At 43.2% G+C, this 23179-nt stretch overlaps 1 protein-coding gene across 6 annotated transcripts in view; it reads left to right on the forward strand.

Annotated features, from left to right (window-relative positions):
• The window catches only part of RIN2 (Ras and Rab interactor 2), a 234493-nt gene that overhangs the window by 97500 nt on the left and 113814 nt on the right, over nt 1-23179 (forward strand). For 3 of the 6 annotated variants that reach the window (XM_033094664.1, XM_033094660.1, XM_033094663.1), the window contains one exon: nt 15964-16056. In XM_033094664.1, the coding sequence (XP_032950555.1) occupies nt 15964-16056 (93 nt within the window). Of the gene's footprint in view, nt 1-13446; nt 13667-15799; nt 15892-15963; nt 16057-23179 lie in introns of those variants that run through there. The other 3 variants (XM_033094658.1, XM_033094665.1, XM_033094662.1) reach the window with 2 other exon arrangements.

The raw sequence follows: 23179 nt of genomic DNA on the forward strand, positions 1-23179 counted from the left end.
TAGTCGATGGTATTGTAACAGTTACATAAGATGTCGGAGGGGCAGTAGCTTGGGGAGTGGGTTATCACTTTATGAGGGGTTTAAATGTCTTCCATTGATTTGTACACCTGAAACTAACATATATATACATATATCAAGAAGAGCAGCGTGTATGTGCCAGGAGAGGGGCAGTATAAATTTATAGCATCATGTTAAGCCACTTCTTACTGTTGACTTTGGGAACACTATTGAACATCTTTATACCTCATTTCCATATCTATACAATTCGGGCTGATTAGGATGCCCACCTCTTATGGATGTTATGAGAATTATATAAGACTGTGTGTGTAGCCCAGCTGCGTCCGCTTGGGCCCTATCATTTCAGTTCATACCAACCTGACTTCTGGCTCGTAGCATTTTCATCTCTGCCAAAAGAGAGTAGGAATAGGCCTTAACCAACAACTGATGGGAGTTTGTTTACAAATACCACTGTTCCCTCACCTATTCAGCTAGGATCGCTCTGAGGTCCAGTTTGACACTGTTTGCCAGATTTTCTTTGTGGATTAAACTCCAGTTGTCCATTGTGGCCACTGACTTGAAGACCATCCTTCCCTTTCCTCCCTCATTCCACATTTCCCTGCCAGTATTTCCTGGGATCATCTTACCTCGAAATGCCTCACCCTGGAATCTTTGTCTTGAGGTTTGCTACAACTATGACAGTATGTTGTGGTCTGAATGTTTAGATCCCCCCAAAATCATATGTTGAAATCCTAATGCCCAAGGGGATGGTATTAGGAGGTGGTCCTTTAGGAGGTGCTTGTATCATGCGCGTAGAGACCTCATAAATGGAATTAGTGCCCTTATAAAACAGACCTCAGAGAGCTCCCGAAACCCCCAAGTGAGGACACAGCAAGGAGCCTGCAATCAGAAACAGGGTCCTCACCTGACCGTGCTGGCACCCTGGTCTTGGACTTTCAGCCTCCAGAACTGTGAGCAATACATCTTTGGTCTTTGTAATAGCTGCGGTATTTTGCTATGGTAGCTCCAATGGACTAAAATACAGTATATAAAAGCTTGGCTCAGTGCCTGGCATCTAGCAAGTGCTCAGACTGTTGTTTCTGCCGTTATTATGTTGTTCATCAGTAGAGAGCAAAGATGCCTGTGGGTGGGAGCGCAGTCTTCTCCACGCTGTGCTCACTTCCACGCTGTGGTGAGATCCCTGTATAGACATCAGGAGGCCATGAGAGCCCAGTTCATAATGGTCAGTTTATAACATGCATTGTCAACGGAGGCCATAGTGGCCCCAAGAAGCCAAAAATTGCTTTTCAAGGGGGACGAAAAGTATTACTCTTTTTGTGTATAAATTACAGAGATGCATATGACATATAAGCAAATACAGAGTACATCTGTGGTATTAAAATGTAATGGGGGGGCCAGTTAGAATAAAATATCTAAAAGGCTCCTGGAAGGGGTACAATAACAACAATAACAAAAACCTCCCTGGTTCATAATAGGCAGGAAAAGTTACTACTGACATTATCCTGGCTTTGGACTATCCTGGGTGGCACTGTTTAGTTTGCAGGGTTCATGTCCTCTTTTCTGGAGTGGGGCGTTAACAGTTGAACGTTCATAAAGTTGTTTGGTTAAGTTTGCCTAGCGAGGCACCAGGCTTTTTGGCAAAACATTCATCTGTTTGTGGTTAAGATTTTCCTGGTTCTTATTACAACCAGACTTGACTACATTTTGAGAACCATGAGGCTTGGCTCTGATGAACAAGACGACCAGTTCATCTAACACGGTGTCCTTTGAATCTCTCCTTCCTGACTTCTCCAAAGCTTCTCCTCCTCCTGGCTGACAGTACTGAATATAACAAAAAGAAAAAAGGACCAAATTCTTTAGTTCCAACCCACACTTCCTTTGGCAAAGTATGATCGTTAAAGAGTTTAAAATGTAGCTCTCCTACAGACATATAATGAGCATGGCTTAAAAGATTTATTCCCCCCATTAGGAAGACATCAGCAGGATGACCAAGCTAGTTCAAAGTAGGATACTGATTTAATCAGTTCAAAGCAGGGCTGCTGAAATATGCTCGCTAACTTAGATACAAAACTGATTATTGTCCTACAGGGTGATCAAGCAATAATTTTTGGAGTTATTCTCTGCTGGACAGATGTAATTTGTAAATTATATCTGCATGATTATGTCTGGATATTTTGGACAATTTTTCTTAAATTATCATCTAGAATCACCTTAACATTTTCTTTCCTTCTCTCTCTCTCTCTCTCTCTCTCTCTCTCTCTCTCTCTCTCTCTCTTTCTCTCTCTCTCTTTTCTTTCTTTTTCTTTCTTTCTTTCTTGGAGGGAGCAGCTCACAGTGGCCCATATGGGGATCGAACCGGCGACCTTGGTGTTATCAGCACCATGCTATAACCAACTGAGCTAACCGGCCACCCCACAGTAGGAGATTTTTGAGAAACATGATTTGATGAAAAATGAAGGATGAATCAAAGAGGGATTATTTCGACCTTTCTTGGTGCTGGCTATAAAAACTGCTCTGAAAATGTCATCTTGCTGGGTGACTCAGCCAGCTCTCTGAGTTTTGAGGCATTTTTGTGGCCCGGAAAGAGCAGCATCAGCAGCCTGCTCTGTGGCAGGGGTTGCAAAAGCCATTAGTGTCCACATGTCTGGTGTGGGGCACTCTGGTGCGCAAAGAGCTCAACTAAATTCTACAACAGGAGCTGACACCTTGGGGCGGTTGCTGAGTTTGCTTGTCCCCTGCTTTGGTGATACGATATTTGTGCAGTGTGGGTTTTTTGAGGTTTCCCCATTTTCCCATATAAAATGAAGACAGCCTTTCTTCTGAGCCAGGGCTGCTGAAATGCTGGGCCACAAATCGTGCATTGCCTGACCCAGAGGAAAACAGGAAATTAGAACATATGCACTTTCCACATATTGGCTAAATTATGAGTTTCTCAGTGGTTCCATATGGCTTGAATAACAGAGTAGTTTTCCTTCAGAGTAAAATACCCAAACTAATTAAGATGTATTTTACTGAATAACATTTTATTTTAGTGAATTATTTAGTGTCCAGCACTGTTTTAAGTACTATCACAGATTTACTCATGAATTAATTTCACACATTGTTATGAGCCAGGAAGCATGTGGTGTCAGCAGGGCAGATGTTATGCACTCGTGCACATTCTATAGATATTCTGGGCACACTCTAAACTTTAGACAATACCCAGGGCCCTGCCCTGCAGAAGCACATGGCCTGTGGGCGATAAATAGAAAGGTGGAATTATAATGTCATGGGAGACTGTTGGAAGGGGCCATGAAAAGGGAAGACCTAATGGCGGGGGCAGTGAGGGTTGCACAGAGCAGGTGATACTTGAGCTGAGTCTTGAGGGACAGAAAGTATTTACCAAGTTTGGGGTCATTTTAACAGAGAAACTGTTACAGGGATACAAAGGTGAGGGTGGGCCCAGGGGAGGAGTCAGAAATGGAAATGAAGGTTTGAGTCAGATTGGGGAAGACTGTGTAGTATATGCTACATCAAAGTGTCTGGACTTCATGTTCTGAGTACCAGGGACGTCTTGATTAGAGTTGTTTAGAGCAGGATTTCTCAAACTTGAGGGAAGTGTTTCTGGGAAGGAATGCCCCCCTCTTCTGAAGGAGCTGACTGTTATCTCGATATGTATGAAGCCTGGGGGTGTGAAGCCTGGAGCCACCACAGCCATTTCACCAGTGGCCACACTGAGGGTAAGCAGCACTGACCCCAAGAAGGCAAAACCAGGGACAGAAAAAGGTGAGGGACATAGGTCCTCGTTGAAACCATGGAGCAGCTGGCTTGGTCCATGCCTCACAGAGCCCACCATTGGACTCTACTACATCCCTTAGTCACTTTCACTGCTTAGGGATTTTTAAGTTTTTATCTTGAAATAATTTCAAGCTTCCAGGAAAGTTGCAAGAGGAGTTCAGAGAACTCCTGTTTGCCGTTTATGCAGATTCACCAATTTGAACCTTTTTGCCCCATTTGTTGTATCCTTCTCTGACACAGTTGAAAGCAGGTTACAGACATCAAGCCCCTTTACTACTACTTCTGCATGCAATGCTTAAGAACAGGGATATTCTCTTACATTCTCGCAGTCCTACCGTGCAAGAATGGAGCTTAATAATTAATAATGGTATTTTTATACAAATCACAGATACCAATTTTTATCAGTTTTCCTAATACTGTTCTCTACAGCATGTTTCTCCAGTCCAGGATCACATATTTTTTTGGGGGGGAGTCAGTTCTCTTTAATTTATTTTAATCTGGAATGATTCCTCAGCCTTTCTTTGTCTTCCATGACATAGATATTTTTGTAGAATCCAGGCCAATTCTTTTATAGAATGTCCCACAATTGTGGTGTATGTGATGTTTCTACCTCCTGTTGGGATACGCTGTAATTGATATATTCTCAGGGAATCATGTCTGGAGGAACACAGCATCTATCTACCCTCACAGGGGATATTAGTTTTCATCACCTGGTCGAGGTGTTGTCCAGTTCCTCCATTGTATAGTTACTGGCATTCCTCTTGCAATTAATAAGCAGTCTGTAAGGACATTACTCTTTATTTTTAAGCCATTTTGAATTCAGTTTTCTGTTACAACATAACAACACCTCACTGATTCAAGCGCCCATTTATATTGTGGGATTAATTGCTGATTCCATGGAGAAATAAGCCAGGGATTATGATGAGAAAAATAGGAGGAGTTTTTCAAAAGCTTTAATTGTGATCAGATGGGAGCAGAGCTGAACCAAAGTACATGGGTATCCTGAGAGGACTGATCATTTGGTGACAGTTCATAGTCTTTAAATTTATCTTGTAAGGGCTAAAAAAGAAAAAAGATTTTCGTATTAATTAAAATTAAATCTTCTGTTCAAAATAGAGTTGTCTTTAGTTACAATAATGTAACGTAACTTTTTAACTTATTTGCAACAATTTGCACATAAGTCTTCAATTTTTTTTTTTTTTTTATCACTCTTAACTGGATAGTGTTAGTTATACTCACAAAGGATGGTGGTTACTTAGAGGGACAAATTTCATTCAAAATATGGGGTTTTTTTCTGGATTTTACATTGGCAAAAATATTTCTATTAATTATAAATTCAGTACCAGTTGAGTAGGATTCCAAGAGGAGTAGTGAACCAGATTCTGAGACAAGGAGTCAAGTCCAGGTCATTTACTGGCCATTGTCTCGGGGGGACACCAGAAGGAAAATGGGGCTGGAGACAGGAAAGAAGAAGCAACAATTAAAGTGCATTATCAAGTGTGAGTGTGTGTGTGCGTGCGCGTGCATGTGTCCATGATTAGCTATGATCGTCTGGGTTGGAGTGCCCCCAAAAACAGACTCTGAGGCAAGAATTCAAGTGCAAATAGTGTTTTTTTTTGGGGGGGGGAAGTGGGGGGTGTAAAGGGAGTACTGGTAGGAAAGCGTAGAAATGAGAAAGAAAAGGCACCCCAAAAAGGGTGTGTTATCAAGCCAGCCCTCACTGGAGAGACTAGAGCCTAATCTTATTGGGGACCCCTGGAAGAACACACAGCTCAGAGCTGCACGATCTGGGGTCGAGGTGAGGCATGTCACTGTTGCTCCTGAGTAGCAGTGCACAGTGCGTGATGTGGCTTCAGAATCTCACCGGCATGGCACTGCCAACTTAGGACACTTACCACTTGTTGGTTTAAGTTTGGCAGTGTGGCTGGGAGCAACAGCAGGCAAATGTCATGTGTGAAAATACTCAACAACAACAGGTAGGTGTTAGTCAGGAATGTTCTCTATCTCCACGTTTGTGGGATCTCTCTTCTGGAGGGGGCATAACCAACCTACACACACACACATCACTGCTGAGATTGGAATATTGGTTGGAAACAGATCCTAAAGGGGTCCTGAATACCTGACCGGAGAATATGTATATTAAATTCAAAGAAATGCGTTGTGAGTCGGGCAGCAGAATGCTGGGAAAGGACCATTCCTTTGGAGTGGCCTACAGGATGGCATGGAGCCGACACAGGCCACGGAGACGCACAGACGTTATGGAGCTGCTGAAACCATTAAGGCTGCAACCTTCCAAGGCCGGGGTGGACATGGAGAATGGGAAGGAAGATGAGAGACATTTGGAGCAGAAGACTATGCAGACGCCGAGTGATTGATGTGCAGAGGGCTGAGGTCCATCCCTGTGAGTTTTCAAGTCTGGTGTTGTCATTAACAGAGGGGAGCATGGACTTCAGAGGAACGGAATGTTAAGTGGAAAGTCAGCATTCAAAGCTACATTTTGGAGAGAAAGAAATGAAAAAATGAGTGCCTCTTTTTGTACTTTTTTGTAGACAGATATTTCTGAATTCAGAAAAGGAGGTTGAGTTCAGGAAAGGAGGAAGAGGGTGCCACAAATGCTGGTGTTTTGTTTTTTTTTAATTGGAACCAGACAAAATAAATAGTTGCAATCCAGAAATAATGCACAAGCCTGCCAACTGAATGATTTGACTTCTGTCTACTCTCTTTGTATACATCGATTAAATAATAAAGGCATAGAAAATAATCAAAAACAGGGAGCAGGAAGGAAAATGAAATACCCAAGGCCTAATTGAGGACAGAGTCTGTGGAGAAAACCTTGGTTAAAACAGAAGCTTCCAGCTGTGGGGGAGCCTCTTGTTTACAAACAGAGATGCTAGATAGACTGCGATGCCATAACAGGCAGGCAAAATGGGGCTATATGGGTAAAAGGCCTTTGTAAATCAAACATACGCCGGACGCCAACTGACTCATTGTCCCCAGAGTGGTGGGGTGTTAGTTCTCTTCTATCCAATTCCACCTCCCACCCCCAAATTTGGGTTCGGCCAATGGGGACTATGAGAAGGTTGGTTTAGGCCAGCATTGAAGCAGATATAAACTATCTTTCCTGGCTTAACAAAAGCACTTTCAGCCTTCTGGAGAACAAGAGGGTAAGGTCTTCAGGAAGATAAAAGCATTAACCTCTAATCTTCCTCTTTGCTGGAGACCCATTATAGTCACCCAAAGTGAGTGAGGCTGTGTATTACCAAGGTAATCAGCTTGGGGTGATTCTCAGGCACATTTTCTGTTTTCTGCAGTACCTCAAGGTCAATAGAAGTGGATGGTAGAGGGTCATAAAATATCCCCAGACCCAAAGGTAATGTACATATGGGGGCTTGATCTCAGACACAGGGCTGACGTATTGTTCAATGCTTACTGGGTGTGTATTGACCTCCAAAGATGAGGATTCTGGGAAGAGAAAGGCAGCTGGTTTAGGCTTAAGACAGGATTGGAGGAGGAGGTCTAAAATGGTAGGTCCTTAGTAAAGGTTGGACAATTAAGTTCATGAACTCATCCTAGAAAAAGTGCTGCATACCTCATTGCTGAATATCACTACAGTCACCTTCAAAGTACACCCCTTGGGAAGCTATGCACCCACGCTTAGTGCCTAGTCCACCCTTCAAAGCAATTTTGGAACTCTTTTTCTGGAATGGCCATCAGAGCTGTCGTTATATTACCTTTGATGTCCTGAATGTCATCAAAATATCTTCCTTTCAATATTTCCTTTATTTTCAGGTAAAGAAAGAAGTCATTGGGGGCCAGATCAGGTGAGTAGAGAGGGTGTTCCAATACAGTTATTTGTTAATCTGTCCCTCACAGACAGTGCCGTGTGAGCTGATGCATTGTCGTGATGCAAGAGCCATGAATTGTTGGCGAAAAGTTCAGGCTGTCTAACTTTTTCATACAGCCTTTTCAGAACGTCCAAATAGTAAACTTGGTTAACTGGAATTTGTCCAGTTGGTACAAATTCATAATGAATAATCCCTCTGGTACCAAAAAAATGTTAGCAACAGTGTTGCAACAAGTTCATGAACTTAATTGTCAGACCTCATATATGGCGTTTTAGAATAGCCAAAGGAAGAAAGGCAGAGGAAAGAGCACAGTAGCTGGGGTGCTTTTAAGGAGACAGCATGACCTCTTAAATTGGAATTAAGAGCTAGCAAGAAATTAGGGTGCTTTGCGCTGTTGAATCCAAGCCCATCTGTTTTCTCCAAGTGCCATAAGAGCGTAACCAGGACCCCTTGCGACTGAAACTTACACTTCTGCAGACCAAAACTGGGTGAGGGTGGAAGAGGAACAAAAGCAGTAGTGCTGTGTCCGTTCTCTCATGGGCCCTAAGATGATCTAACTTTCCCACCCAGTAGTGTCCTAAGACCTGTGTACGAGGGGCCTCTGCTTTGGGCCATGCACTGTGTCCCACTTCAGCCTCACCCCTCCCCATAGAAGGAGAGGACTCCTTAGTCAAGAGTTGGGTCAACCTGGAGCCCACATTCCTCTCCTCCCCTTGCTCCAGATGCACACACTCTGGACTCCCTGCCCACATGTCCAGGCCTGCTTGCACTGCCTACACAGGCTAGAAGGTTTGGAAGGGAATACGAGATGGATAGTGCTTGGACAGGAAGGCTGGGGTGCCCACAGAGCTGTCAGAGAGAAGAGAAAGGTGGTAAGCCATGGGGCAGGTTCAGGATCACCCCATGTCCCCACGTTCAGCACAGAACAATGAAGAGTCTAAAATTTTTAAATTGAAATTGGGCCTTCTAAGTCTTTATAAAGGTACGTTTTTCATGGCAGGAGAATAGACCACATTTTAGTCAATAGTTTATAGTATTGATTTATAACTTAAAAAAATTCAGACATAAAGTCTATGAGCCTCCATTTTTTCTCTTGCTCTAGGCCCTGAAAATATAGCATCCTCTTGGGAGGCAGGAGAACCCAGACAAGGTCAGTGGCCCCCTGCAGCCGGTGTCTATTCAGACCAACCATCCATGGGCTCATTGACCCTCTGTCCTTTGCTCTTCTTTTTCCAGAAGTCTGACCTCAAGGTTATCATTATGACATGAAACAGTCTCTCTCAGATGTGAGTTTGTACTTACCCTCAAATACTCCCAATAGAAGAAGGGTGATCCTGCTGCCTCCTTCCCCTTGGCCTCCATGCTAACCATGCCTGCCTCGTCTGCCTGCCCTGCCATAAGTGTGGTCAGACACCTGCCCCAGAAGATAGGATGGGGGCAGACCACTGAGAGAAAAACCCTAAGCTTCAAAGAGAATATGCAGAGCCTTGAAGAAACTGGTAGTTGTAGCCTGTGCAAAACTTCAGTAATATGAAACTGGATTTGTGAAATACCCCAATCATATGTACTTGTCTCTCCCAGCAAAAGACGTGAATGCCATTGGTCAGCCGAGAGAAACTTTTAAACATGTCTGAATTTCTGAGGCACAACTTCGGACACAAAAACCACCTTTTGGGTGATGGCAGAAATATCACTGAGAGTCTCACTGAGCTACGTGGGTTTCCATGACTCTTGTAGACACATAAAATATTAAATTTTGGAGAACAACTGTTTCTTTCTTTATGCATCTCCGTTAATAATTTCTGGATTCTGGGCGTGAGATGGTATTAATACATGTTAACAGGGCATGTACTATGCATAGAAGGTATTGTGGTATTTTATTGTTTTGATATTGGATGATGTGCTTCCACTGACTGTCCCACATGGAACCTGCAGGTTTAGAAGGGGAGGGCATTTTTCAGAGGGGGCCCAACTATTTTCCAACCCACTTCTTAAGGGCAGGGATGGGAATTGTAAGTCTCTAATCCTCATAACATACAGATACAAGTATATGCGCAAACACATTGAGAAGTCCACTTACTCGGCCACTTTTCTTTCATTGGGAGTTTTGCATCTGTTCTGATGAATTTTTTTTGTTTTGTGATCTCTAATGAAAATGTGTTGGCTTGGACACATACCTAGTAACCTCTCTAGAATTCTGATCTGTGCAAAAATGAAAGAGATGAGAAACATGACTGGCTAGGGACTTGTAGAGAACAGAGCAGCTCTGTATGTCATATAGAGAGGAAAGGCCTCCAGATCACAGGCTCTGTAGGAAATGAAAAATCCAACCACAGACAGAATATGTGGATTCCCTAAACTAACATCTTTGTGTTTCAAAATGGTATAAAAAATGTTTTTTTTCCAGAACATTATGTAAGTCAACAGAACGGTGTGTATGTTCCTGGCATTTGATCTTACCTTGTCATTCTTGAATCTGTGGTTCTTCCTGTCATCTTATGCTTTGAGGGAGCCATTCTTTAAAAACCATCCCTTGAAACCTAGATGACTTCTCTGTGAAATCTCATGCACTTACATATCCAATATTTACTGAGCACGTATGTGCAAGGTATTGTGCAAGCTACTACTCTGAATAAGGCAGATAGGATCCCCAATGTCTGATTGGCTAATGGAAGATCTTCTCTTCAATTTCTGAAGAAATGGAACTGCTAAGTGTAAATTACAGGCTGAACATGCAGCTTCCTTCAAGTTTTCCTGATGGCACCATCTAACTTGATTATGATGACAGCCAGAAATATTTCATGTCTTAGTAGGGACAAATAATGCGGTTTCATGGATAAAGAACTGGTTTCAGTCTAGAGATCCAGTTTCTCACTTCTGCTATTTTTTTATTACTTCAGTGTATGAAGAATCAAATAAAAGCAAGCTCTTCAGAGACCTTGTGGTTTAGAATGGGTGAATGAAATGCAGCAGTGAACTGGAGTCAGTTCTTCCTGCTCACTAGAGCCTACTGTTAAATTTTCATGAATTTTGCAAGCCTCTTGATGTCACCTTGGTAACTTGAAATTGCCCGTGATTAGGAGTGTTTACACCAAAAAATAGGCAAATGCTAAAAAATTAGGGCTTTTATTCCCCAGAAAGCCAGTTGTTAAAACATTTTTCAGCACATTATTATTTAAAGGGGAGGGTAAATATCCTAACGGTGAAGTGGAGAGTTTGGAAAGAGAAACATATGCAGGATCAAAATGAAGAAAACAGTAGCAAATTAGTACATGAAATTCCAGGCAATGTATGTCCTAAGGGGCTAGTTTATTATATAGGGATGATGACCCTCTGTTTTTCCTTCATAGAGGTGGTTTTAACCTGGGACATTTTTATTTTATTTATTGTGGTAAGAATACTTAACATGAGGTCTCCCTCTTGAACAAGACATTTTTATGCATCAATTTGGATTTCGTGTATATTCCTTACTCTTTGCTCCTCTATGACATACGAGTAAGCTGTTACTTAACGAAACAAAAAGTATTAGAAGAATGAAGAGTATTGAGATTGGAAATATAATGGTCTATTACTGGGTAATAGAATATACCTTGGAAAAGAAAGCTCTAAACTCAAGTGCTCACAGGTTGACAAGTACACCCTGAGAAAAACCTGGAGTGTGTGGCTTTCTGTCCATGGCGTCCTTCGGGTTAAGAGCCAGTATGGCTTATGAAGCTTCCTCGTTGTATGCACAAAGTCACTGCACACGTGTGCAGGATGTGTCACCACTTACCACATGGAGCTTTCAAGAAAGGAGGTTTGAAAAGACACACACTTTTGAAATGCCAAAAGGGAATTACTTTGGGGGTAGCTGCCCCCTCTCCCTTCTCAGCCCTATTCCTGGTGGGTAGAGTGCACCAACCCTGAGGTCAGTACCACCTTCAAGAGAAGCTCTCTCTCAAGGGAAGAATCGACATGTCTGCAGGGATGTGGAAGAGAGATCCACCTTTTTACCAAGGAATAAAATGAGGGAATTGGGTGGGACATAAGAGAAGAGAGGCAGTTTCCCATCCAAAAAAAAGGAGGAATTTCTAGGCAGCAGAGCTGCCCACCTGTTGCCCAGGGCGGTGCACATTGCTGTTGGTGGAAGTGTCCTCACTTCAGTATGTGGGCACCTGCAGAGCTTCTGCATTGTGGACGAGGCAAGAGTTTCTGAGACACCAGTTTTACAAAGAGGGACGGGATGGACCTCCACCAGAATTAGCCCCATTTACAGGCCAATTGTGTGAGCAGCAGAAATGCAGTTTCACCCCAGAGCACCTTCATCATCATCATCATCATCATCATCATCATCATCATCATCATTACTATCCTTGGTTATTCTTGGGAAAACTGAACAGTGTTTCTAAAAACACAGTTACTGAGTGAGGAGGCTGGGAATACAGGTCTTTGCTTCTGATTTCTTCCCACAAATTGCTTTCTCTTTTGGATGGATAGTTTTCATGGTCTGCTTTAAAAAAAAAAAGTTTGACTATTGACAGAGGGAAAATCAGTGCTGGATGGTGACTCACGATGCTTAAAGAAAGAAAAAAATTTTAAAATTCACATAACAAATTGTCAAGCCAGAGCCTGGAATAGAGGTTTTCTGTACAACTTGTAAAAGCTGTGGTAATACAAAGAGAATCACGGAAATATTAAGAGACCTGTCCTGGATCCAGACACAGAGCCACCCCCCTTGCTTCTACCTCTCTTATTAAAGACAAAAAAAAAAAAAAAAAAAAAACCAGAAAGCGAGAGGACTTGCCATCCTCAGGTGAGAAAGTGAAGTGCCTTTCTTGGGATTGGCCTTGATCTGACAGGTCCCCAGGGGTGAGTCACTTTCTCCTACTTTGGTCACTTTGACTGTAAAGTAATTATAGTAATGAGATCTTGTTTACTAAGAACTGAAGTTCAGTTTGCCTCGCTAGAAAGAAGAACAAAAAGGTAGTGATGAGAATGCGTTTGTAGCAATTCTCACAGCAGCTTGGAGATGAGAACACATGACTTATATAAGCTACATTTCTTTTAAATTGCACTTATGAGTGATGGATGCCCACGTTTAAGTGTTACTGCTGCTTCTCTTGTAGGTTTGCACTTGTGATCTCAGGCAAATAAAATAGGAAGCTATGGTTTGATTAAATAAATTGAGGGTGGACACGGAGAGGGGAGGGTGAGGAAGGGGAGAGGAGACGAAGAGCGGGGAGAAGAGGAGAGGAGGATGGCACATCTCAGACCCGCTGTGTTGCCCAGATCTGGCCTATGGCCAGGTAGAGCAAAAGCTGGAAGAGCGCCAGTGACTCAACCCAGCTCCGCTGATCGGTGAACAGGATATTGGGCACTCGGTGTTCCTATCCCCGTCAGCCAGCCTGCAGCCAAAGTCCAGGCAGTGGAGCCTCAGTGCCTGTCCTCAGTGGCTCTCTATAGAATGGGCTGGAAAGCCAACCTTCAACAGTCTTTTTCCACGGCAGTCAAGGCAGCCTGAAGCCTGGCCGGATGACTCAGGGAGTCCTTTGTGCTGAAATTTCAGGATAGATATTCACCCCAGCTGTGGCTTTTGGGGCCACATGGGGAGCCACAGCTAGGTCTAAAGTGGCAGAGCCTGGTGTTTCTGGAGAGTGAGGAATAATCACTTCCTGCCTTTGTCCTTCAGTGACTGGAGCAACCAGCTTCGTTTACATTCCTTCAGTGGTGTTATTGAAGAGGCTTGGCAGCTCCAAAATGTTTGCAGTGTCCTTTAGTCCCATTAGGACTTTTTTTTTTTTTTTTTTTTTTTTGCTAGCTTTTAGCTAGCATCTGGAAAGATCCACTGAACACGCTGGGCTGATTTTTCAAGAATCCGCTTTACCCTTCAAGGAAACCCAGAAAGCAGCAAGCTTCCACCGTCTTAACTCTGGAGGAATTATATAGCCTCTCAAACTACGGTACCTGGCCTGTTACTGAGGTGGTTTTAGGATGATTCTGCTGGTGTAACCCCTGGAAGGAGAGGTGGTAACCGTGAATGGGAAGAGGTAATTTTTAAATTCTATTCAATTTCTGTTCATATTGAGCCAAGGTGTTAGAGGTTATGGTTTGGAAAGGAAACTCTTGCTACAACAAGAAAGACCCTAATCCAGAACTTCTTTGGTGTGCTTAAGAATTTTAGTTTTAAAAACTAGAATAATCTATGATGTGCTGTCTATTTGGAGTTTCTTCTGTGGGAAGAACCTGCTGCGACACTTGGCAGCCTGTTCATATCACCTGCTCACATCTCCATCCTGGAGTAGCCTCTTAAAGAAGGAGTTGATGCGACCTGCATCTTTTTGAAGAAATGTGATGGATCTGTCTGCTCCATGCAGAATCCAAACTGCATGTTTCATTGAGGACTGCTCAAGTTGAGGTCCACGTATGCATTTTTCAGGCAGCTAATTGAACTAGTAAACTGCTGGAATCCTAACTGCTCTGCTGCTATAGGCAAAATTCCTTGCCTGTCGTGGCCCATCAGACAGGGTTTGTATACGGCAGATTTCTGAACAGAACAGAGTCGTAGGTCTGGATGAGGAATGAAGTCTTGGCTCTTGCTGAGCCATTCCTTAACTGCTGTGCGATGTCAAATCCCTTGCCGAGAAAAAGTCTGAAAGAAAAAGAATTACAGACATTAGGCTTGGTTTCAAGAAGTGTACTTTTTTATTTGTGTGCTTCTGGGTTGAAACAGTTAATCACTTGCTCCCCGAGGTTACAGAGTGGCTCCCATTCCACACTTAGTTCTGAACACAGCACTGTTTTCTTTCTGGAGTCGCTCCAATCTGTGGGTTTTGTTAATAAGTGATGAACTTCAAAGGCTGTGGAGCTGGGACTCCATTAAGTGGCTGAGCCCGAGAATCTGAACCTCTGGAGTCAGCAGAATTGCAGTGCAAAGCTCACCAGTCTACTGAGGACGTTTTTGGAAACTGGCCTTCATCCAAAGGGATTACAAGTGGAAAGAAACTCAGGGAAGACAACTCTGAACCTTTAAAGTGACCGAGTGATGGAGAAATGACTAAAATAGGTGAAGGTTCCAAAAGGAGGGGTAGGTGTTCGCTGCATTATTATTTTTTCCTAGATGGGATCCCACAGGTTGTGCAGCCCACCATGAATGTGAATGGAGAGGCAAATCTTGGAGTCGAAATGAGTCTCTCTTGAAAAAGAGTTGCTCACTCACGCATGTGTAGTTCTCAACAAAATAATTATGTTTTTCCACTTGTTGAACCATCCCTTTGGTGCTGCTGGCTCTGTCCCCCAGCTAATAATGAAAAAGCCTCAGCAAACTAGCTCTGGCTTCCGTAGCTTCGGTGTCTCCCCACTCCACCCACGCAGCTGAACCCCTTTTAATAATCCTTAATGTGGCTCGAGATATTTTCATTGAATATTTCCTTTATTGTCCTTCCACTGTATGCGTTGGAGTTAGGACCAGCTACATCTTGTGTTGTGGTGAGCAGAAGGGATCGTGAGTGGGAGGGCAGTTTTATAATTACTGCTGGTCCAGCCTCACTGGGTAAGGAAGGTTTGGGGACACTCCCCAAGTCTTCTCAGTGCATGCTGGCCAGGCATGGCCAGCTGCCTAGGTATGTATGTGTTTTACTTACATGGAAGGCTTTGTGACCAAGAGGGAAAGGTATTGGATTTTGATGCTTGAATGAGGGAAATTCCAAGCTCCAAGAGCTAGGGTTATGATTCAGAATCATATCATGCCTTTAAATTTCCCTCCAGGTTATCATAAAACTGTTTACATCTGTTTCTTACACAAACTGACCTCTGTAAACAGCGACACAGGATTTCATTCCAATCTTTGATTTCTGAAAAGGAAAGAGAAGGATTAATTCCCAGTGCCCTTGTGTTGACCTTGCCTGGGGGAGAGGGCTAATAGAGCTAAGGATGACCTCATCCCATTCCAGCAGGATTTCCTGGGACATGCATCGCCTCATTCTTCCGCTGTCCGTCTGTGACCAGCAACATTAACTGAATAACCTTTGGAGCAGATTATGGTGATATCTAATATTGGTCCCTTTAGGACTTGAGTGTGAGGTCAAGCAAACACAAAGCAATCAGAGACCTGTGTCAGCTGGAGAAGCGGGAGGTGGGACAGTGAGGTGGGGCATAGTCTAGGAACTGTGCTGTCTGAGGCAGGAAATCAGCCTGAAAGGAGATGGAAGGGCTTTGGTGGGAAATAAATGGCACTGTGTTGTTGACGGAAAAAGATCTTGGCAGGACTGTTGTTGTGAGTGTTCTGTGGCTTAGAAAGGAATTTCCTACAGGCTGGGCTAACCATTAAAAATGTCTCTACCTTCAGGAGTCCCAGGCATGCAGTAGAGCCTCACTGGAGGAAACGTCAGCTTGGACCATGGGTACACGCAGTCTGGACAAGCGAGGAAGTTTCTTTAAGGTAAAAAGAAGGCTTGGTTGGGATCACTAAGTGGCAGCCCTTTCCTGGGCTGCATTGGGAGCTGAAGGCGCTCCGGAGCTGCAGGGGAAGCCTGCACTCTAAGCCAGCTCTGGCTGTGGGAGCTTTCCTGAGTCCAGCTGTGAGCTGTTACCAGGTTTGAGAGTAGGTTGGGGCTTTTGTGAGTTAGTGCTTCCAGACAGGCCCAGAACCCAGGCACAGAGAGATGCCACCCTAAGACAGTTCAGGCAATCTTTATTTGTCAACGGCTCAGCCCTTCCTTTTCCAGCTGGATGGTTTTACGATGGAAGTTGGACTTTGCATTCCAGTGAATCAGTGCTGTTGGCCCTGTGTTTTACACTTTGCTCAGTTGTATGAATCACTGAAGGAAGTGCTCATTTAAAAAACAAAACAAAAAACAGATTCCTGGGCCTCACCCTATACTAACCGAATGTTATTTGCTGATATATTTTATCAAACACCCCAGAAGTCTCTTATGATGAGGCAAGAGAGAACCGAGGCAGCACTACAATTGTACAGTTTTTCAATATGCATATTGATGTTGATGGGCTAAAATTACCTTACTAGCTAAGATTCTAAATGGGCATTTTATATACTGTGTGTATATATGTGTGTCTTAAATTAAGACTTGGGGATCATTTGCAATTTACACTGGGGAATAATTTCCATCTATGACTTTTGCTCTGTGTTCTTTCACCCACCCTCAAAATAATGCATACTCATTGTAGAAAATTTGGAAAATACAGAATCATGTAAAAGAGTAGAAAAATGAAGGTAAAGTGTACATTTGAAATGTGTCATAGGCAGATGTTCAAACACCAAATCATTCCTCAAAGGAGGAATGATATAGAGACCTCTTTACTTTATTAAGGAGGAAAACTGACAATTTCACTAATTTCTCTACCTGGGTGGGTTGGAAGTATGTATTAACTTGTATTTAAATGCTTCCTGTTTCCAAAAGACTAAACCTGATTTTTTGTGTCAGTTATGGACTCCAAAAAATCCATCAGAAGAGCCTGTTCGTAAAGGAAAGCTAAGTTCAGTAGCTGACTGGGTAAGTGAGGACGTTGCCAGGACACAGTCCTGTTGTTATCTAAGCAAGAGGAGGTTGAGAGGAGTATCTGTAGGGTTTAGAGGTCTAGGTCCAAGTCCTTTAAGCTGTGTTTTTCAAAGCACAGAAGTGATTGGATTTCAGCAAAGTTTGTGACATAATAGTTCAGGATTGATGGATACAACAAGACAAGTGTTCTTGAGTTTTAGTGAGTAAACCATTATTGATAAGCAACCTGTTTTCCCAGGTGAACAAACTGTTCGCTTAGGACAGATTGTTGTATAGGAATTAACTGCAGCAAACAAGTTGCTTATTGGTTTACAGCCTTAACTTTCTGGGCAAGAATATCCTGGAAGAAATATGAGGTGTGATCAAAAACTAAGGTGAATGTTTAAATTTAAAAAAAAATTATTATGGTAAAAGATACACTGCCATTAATCCCCCTCAAAATACTCCCCCTTGCTTCAAACACACTTATCCCATCATTCTTGCCACTTTCTGAAGCAGTTCTGGAAGTCCTCTTTCGTGAGTGTCTTTAGTTGTGCTGTCGTGGCTGCCTCGATGTCCTGAATTGATTCAAAATGTTTACCTTTCCTGGTCACTTTGCCTTTAGGGAAGAGCCAGAAGTCGCACGTGCCAGATCTGTTGAATAAGGTGGATGAGGACACACCGTAATGTTTTCATTTGACAGAAATTGCCATACCAGAAGTGATGTGTGACATAGAACCTTTATGTTGTGATAAAAAAATACAGTGAATGCTGCTGCTGAGTGCCATCCAGCAGAAAGGCAGGGATCTTCAATATAGGAAGCGGCGCATTGAACCTTAGTAACAGTGAGTGGCAAGTTTCAACTTGTTCGATGCAGTCTGTTCGGTGTGAGCAACAGTTGAGAGAAGGTATGTTTTAAAGTGTGCCATAAATCATTCTTCATCATGACAATGCTCCGTGTCACACATTGCTTCTGGTATATGGTGATTTCTGTCAAATAAAAACATTATGGTGTGTCCTTATCCACCTTATTCATTGGTTCTGGCACCGTGCTACTTCTGGCTCTTCCCTAAAGACAAAATGATTCAGGACATCAAGCCATGACAGTGCAACTAAAAACACTCACTAAAGAGGACTTCAGAAAGTGGCAAGAACGATGGGTAAGAGTGTTCAAAGCAAGATGGAGTATTTTGAGGGAGATTAATGGCAATGTGTCTTTTACTGTAATAAATTATTTTTTCTTATTTAAACATTCACCTTATTGTTTGATTACACCTAGTAGTTATGTTGACACAATGGTCTGAATTCTCAGTACTAATAGTTAAGCTATGTGGACATAAGTCTCAATTCTCAATCAGTTTACTCAATTTGAATCAAACCTATATAACATCCTCTGTCATGAAGCAGACAAGGGGCTCCTCCAGTCTCCTGCAGACCAGGCACTAGACCCATCAGGTTTCTGACTCATCTCTCGTTCCTGGATTCTGTCTTAGGCTGAGATATTTATTTCATCCTGGTAGAAGGGATGAAGCCAACCCCTTCCTTAATCCATGGCACTGCCTACATCAGTCTAAATACTGGCTAGTCCATAATTACCACTTATGCTCAGGAAGTGCAGCAGGGTTGAATCTTACATACTAGCTAGCTATTAAAGTCAAAGCAACAGGAGAACATTGAGTATAGTCAAAATTGCCTTTGAAATTTCCTTTAGGAAGAGGCCTTGTTGGAACCAGTTTTTTCTGCAGACCTGGGGAAAAAAATTGTTTTCTTTTCATTTTCAGTTGAACAGCAGGTTAAATGTAGTTAATTTGTATTTCTAGGCTATGTCCTATGAAAGAATGAATCAGGCAAGAGTTTAGAAGCCTGTATAAAACTGCTGAGGGCAAATTCTACTTTTCCATCTCTCCTGAGTCAAATGCCCTTGAGGAAAATGTGGGCAAAGTGGCCTTAACTATTTAACTTGGTATTGTCTGTCTTGTTTTCATTTTACAGAGCTTAAATTTATTTAAGTTAAATGTTCGTGTAAATGATATAGTTACCATATACAGTGACCCTTTTGTAACATGATTTGAACTGCATGGGTCCAATTATATGTGGATTTTTTTCACTAAATATAGCCAGCCCTTTGTATCCAGGGATTTTCCAACTGTGGATCGAAAATACTGTTTTCCATCTGAGGTTGGCTGAATCTGTGGATGCCAAGGGCCAACTGTAGAGTCAAAAGTTATACGAAATATGTATTTTTAAATTAGTTTCAGGTGTACAAAACAACATAATAGTTAGACATTTAAACCCCTCATAAAGTGATAACCCACCCCCCAAACTCCTACCCCTCTGACATCTTATATAGCTGTTACAATACCATCGACTATCTTCCCTATGTTGTACTCCACATCCCGTGATTACATATACCTGTATATTTAGTTATAGTTGACATTGAATATTATTCTACTTCAGCTCTTCAGGTGTATAGTGCATTGGTCAGGCAACTACACAGTCTATGACATGATCCCCAAATAAGTCCAGTAACCGTCTGACACCTTACATGATCTTTACAACATTGTTGATTATATTCCCCATACTATATTAACTATCAATTTATATGTCTTAATGCCTTAACCTTTTTCACCCTGAACCCAACCCCATTCCCATCTATCACCCTGATAGATCTAGTACCTATATGACACCATACCTACTTATTACAATATTATTGACTATATTATGCTATACCCTGTTACTTATACTATATTGCTTATACAGCCCCATGACTACTGTATAACAACCAATTTGTTTTCCTTAATCCCTTCCCCATTTGCCCATCCTTAATCCCCCCTCCCATTTAAAGAAGGCCCTCTAAGATTCTTTGTAATACTGGTTTGATGGTGATGAACTCCTTCAGTTTTTTCTTGTCTGGAAGCTCCTTATCTGTCCTTCAATTCTAAATGACAGCCTTACTGGGTAGAGCAATCTTGGTTGTATGTCGTGCTTTTCATCACTTGGAATATTTCCTGCCACTCCCTTCTTGCCTTCAAAGTTTCTGTTGAGAAATCAGCTGACAGTCTTGTGGGGGCTCCCTTGTAGGTAACTAACTGCTTTTCTCTTGCTGCTTTTAAGATTCTCTTTGTCTTTAACCTTTGGCATTTTAATTATGATGTGTCTAGGTATGGGCCTCTTTGGGTTCATCTTGTTTGGGACTCTCTGTGCTTCCTGGGCTTGTATGTCCATTTCCTTCACCAGGTTAGGGAAGTTTTCTGTCATTATTTCTTCAAATAGATTTTCAATTCCTTGTTCTTTCTCTTCTCCTTCTGGTACCCCTACAATGTGAATGTTGGTATGCTTGATATTGTCCCAGAAGCCCTTTAAACTCTCCTCAAATTTTTGGATTCTTTTTCCTTTTTGCTATTCTGGTTGGGTGTTTTCTGCTACCTTATCTTCTACATCACTGGTTGGATCCTCTGCTTCATCTAATCTACTGTTGATTCCCTATAATATATTCTTAGTTTCCATTATTGTATCCTTTATTTCTGACTGGTTCTTTTTTGTGGTTTCCATATCAATTTTTATGCTTCCGATCTCTCTGATGAAGTTCTCCCTGAGATCACTGAGCATTCTTATAGCCAGTGTTTGGAACTCTGCGTCTGAGAGATTGCTTACCTCCATTTAGCTTAGTTTTTTATTTTTTTGTTGTTTTGTTTTGTTTTGGTTTGGTTTTTTTGGAGCTTTGTTCTGTACTTTCATTTGGAATATGTTTCTTTGTCTCCCCATTTTGGCTGCCTCCCTGTGTTTGTTTTCATGTATTAGGTAAAGCTGCTATGTCTTCTGGTCTTAGTAGAGTGGGCTTATGGAGTAGGTGTGCTGTGGGGTTCAGTGGCACAGTCTTTCTGGTCACCTGAGCCACATGCTCCAGGTGTGTCCCTTGTGTGGGTTGTGTGTGCCCTCCTCTTGTAGTTTAGCCTTGGTTGATAACTGCACATGAATGGGAGGGACTGACCACTTGGGCTCACTGGTTGTAAGGACTGGCCTTGACTACAGTGGAAGAGTTGTTGTGCAGGTGCTGACCCTATGGAGCAGGATTAGCTTCAGCAGGACTCTAGTGCCTCCCCAATCTGCCCACTGGGTGTGTCATACTTGGAGATGGCTAGTTGATGCTCCAGCTCATTTTGAAGCTGACCACTGGGGGCACCAGTCCCAGGACCACCTTGGAGGGGATCCACTGTAGGTCTACTTAGGCCACAGCCCGTGCCCCACCCGGGGCCACCTAGGGAAAGTCAGAAAGAAATCCGCAGATGGCCTGTGCTGTGCTTGGAAGCGCCTTTGAGAGGCCAAGATGTGAACCAAAGCTGGCTGCCACTAGTGCCGGCTTACGGCTGCTCAGCCAGAGGTACAGGACACGCTCAAGTCAGATGCTGCTTGTCTGGGTTCCGCGAGTCTTTGAGAGATCCTAGGAAAGTGCAGCTTGAGCCAATGTAGGTGGCCTGCATGAAGAAACCACTGGATGCAGCCTGGCTATGCCTGAAAGTTGGGCGGGGCCAAGTCTCAAATCACCAGGGCAGGGCGAGCAAACAGCGGAGACACAAAAATGGCAACTGCCTGTGTTCATGCTCCAGGAAGGGGGAGGACTCAAGGAAGAAACAATGGCCTCTGCCAGCTCCCCCTGTCCAGGAGGAAGCCGCCTCTCCAGCCTCCGTCCCAAGCCAGACAACCTAGTTCCCCACCGTATACCCCTACTTCCTTTCCAGCTGCTGCCCCGTCACTGGAGCTCAGAGCAAGTGATTCTGTTGGTGGGAAAGTCTGCGTGCAGTCCCTTTAAGAGGAGCGCCTGTGAGTGCAGCCGCACTGTCTCACTCAGTCACAGTCTCCACTGTTTTTCACAACCAAAAATTATGGGCACTTCTCTCCCCAGCACTGGAACCCTGGGCTGGGGTGGGGCTGGTATCTCTTGCTCCTTTAAAGGATAGGGGGTCCCTCCATAGCCGAAATAGCCCTCCTGATCTTTAATAGTCACACCCAGGTGTGGGACCAGCCCGCACCGCGTCTCTGACCTTCCTATCAATCTGGAAGTGGCTTCTACTGCACGTCCTTAGTTGAAAGGCTTCAGTTCAGCTTGATTTTAGGCGGTTCTCAATAATAGTTGTTTTGTATGTGAAAGATTTTTGATTGCTTGGGGGTCGATGCCCCCAACCCATGTCAAGGGTCAACTGTGCATCTTTCTTTCCTCTTCTTTATAGACATTGTTAATCTTTACTATGGAAATACATAATTATTATTATGGTATAATATTAACATAATTTAAAAAATAAATATTATTATTAAATATTTCAATATTTAGGCATGTAGTTACCATGTTTCTCCGAAAATAAGACATAGCCAGACAATCAGCTCTAATGCGTCTTTTGGAGCAAAAATTAATATAACACCTGGTCTTATATTATAGTCTTATATTATAATAAGACTGGGTCTCGGCCAGCCCCGTGGCTCAGGTGGTTGAAGCGCCGTGCTCCTAACGCCAAGGTCACGCGTTCCCACGTGGGCCAGTGAGCTGCGCCCTCTACAGCTAAGATTGTGGACAACGGCTCTCCCTGGAGCTGGGCTGCTGTGAGCAGCCGGAGGTTGGCATGAGCTGGCACAGGGTGCTGTGTGCTGTGGCAGGCTGCTGTGCTGCCAGGAGCGGCCGGTGGCCAGTGTGAGTGGCCGGCAGCCGGCGTGAGCTGCCGTGAGCTGCTGTGAGCAGCCTACTGGCGACTGACTGCCTCAGCAGGGTGGGGAGCACAAGGCCCTTAATACCAGCACGGGCCAGAGAGCTGTGTCCTACATAACTAGACTGAGAAAACAACAGCTTGAACTGGAGTGGAGGGAAGGGAGAGGTGGAAAAAGGGAGGGAAAATTTTTTTAAAAGACCGGGTCTTATATTAATTTTTGCTCCAAAGCTGATTGTCTGGCTAGGTCTTATTTTGGGGGAAACATGGTATCTGTAAGAATGACATAAACTGCCCTCTCAACATTTAATACTGACTCTCTAGAGGTTTGTTTTAAAAATGCTGGTGTGCAGTTGTTGAGATGGCTTGT

This window comes from Rhinolophus ferrumequinum, chromosome 23, assembly GCF_004115265.2.
Source record: "Rhinolophus ferrumequinum isolate MPI-CBG mRhiFer1 chromosome 23, mRhiFer1_v1.p, whole genome shotgun sequence".
NCBI classification, from domain to species: Eukaryota; Metazoa; Chordata; class Mammalia; order Chiroptera; family Rhinolophidae; genus Rhinolophus; species Rhinolophus ferrumequinum.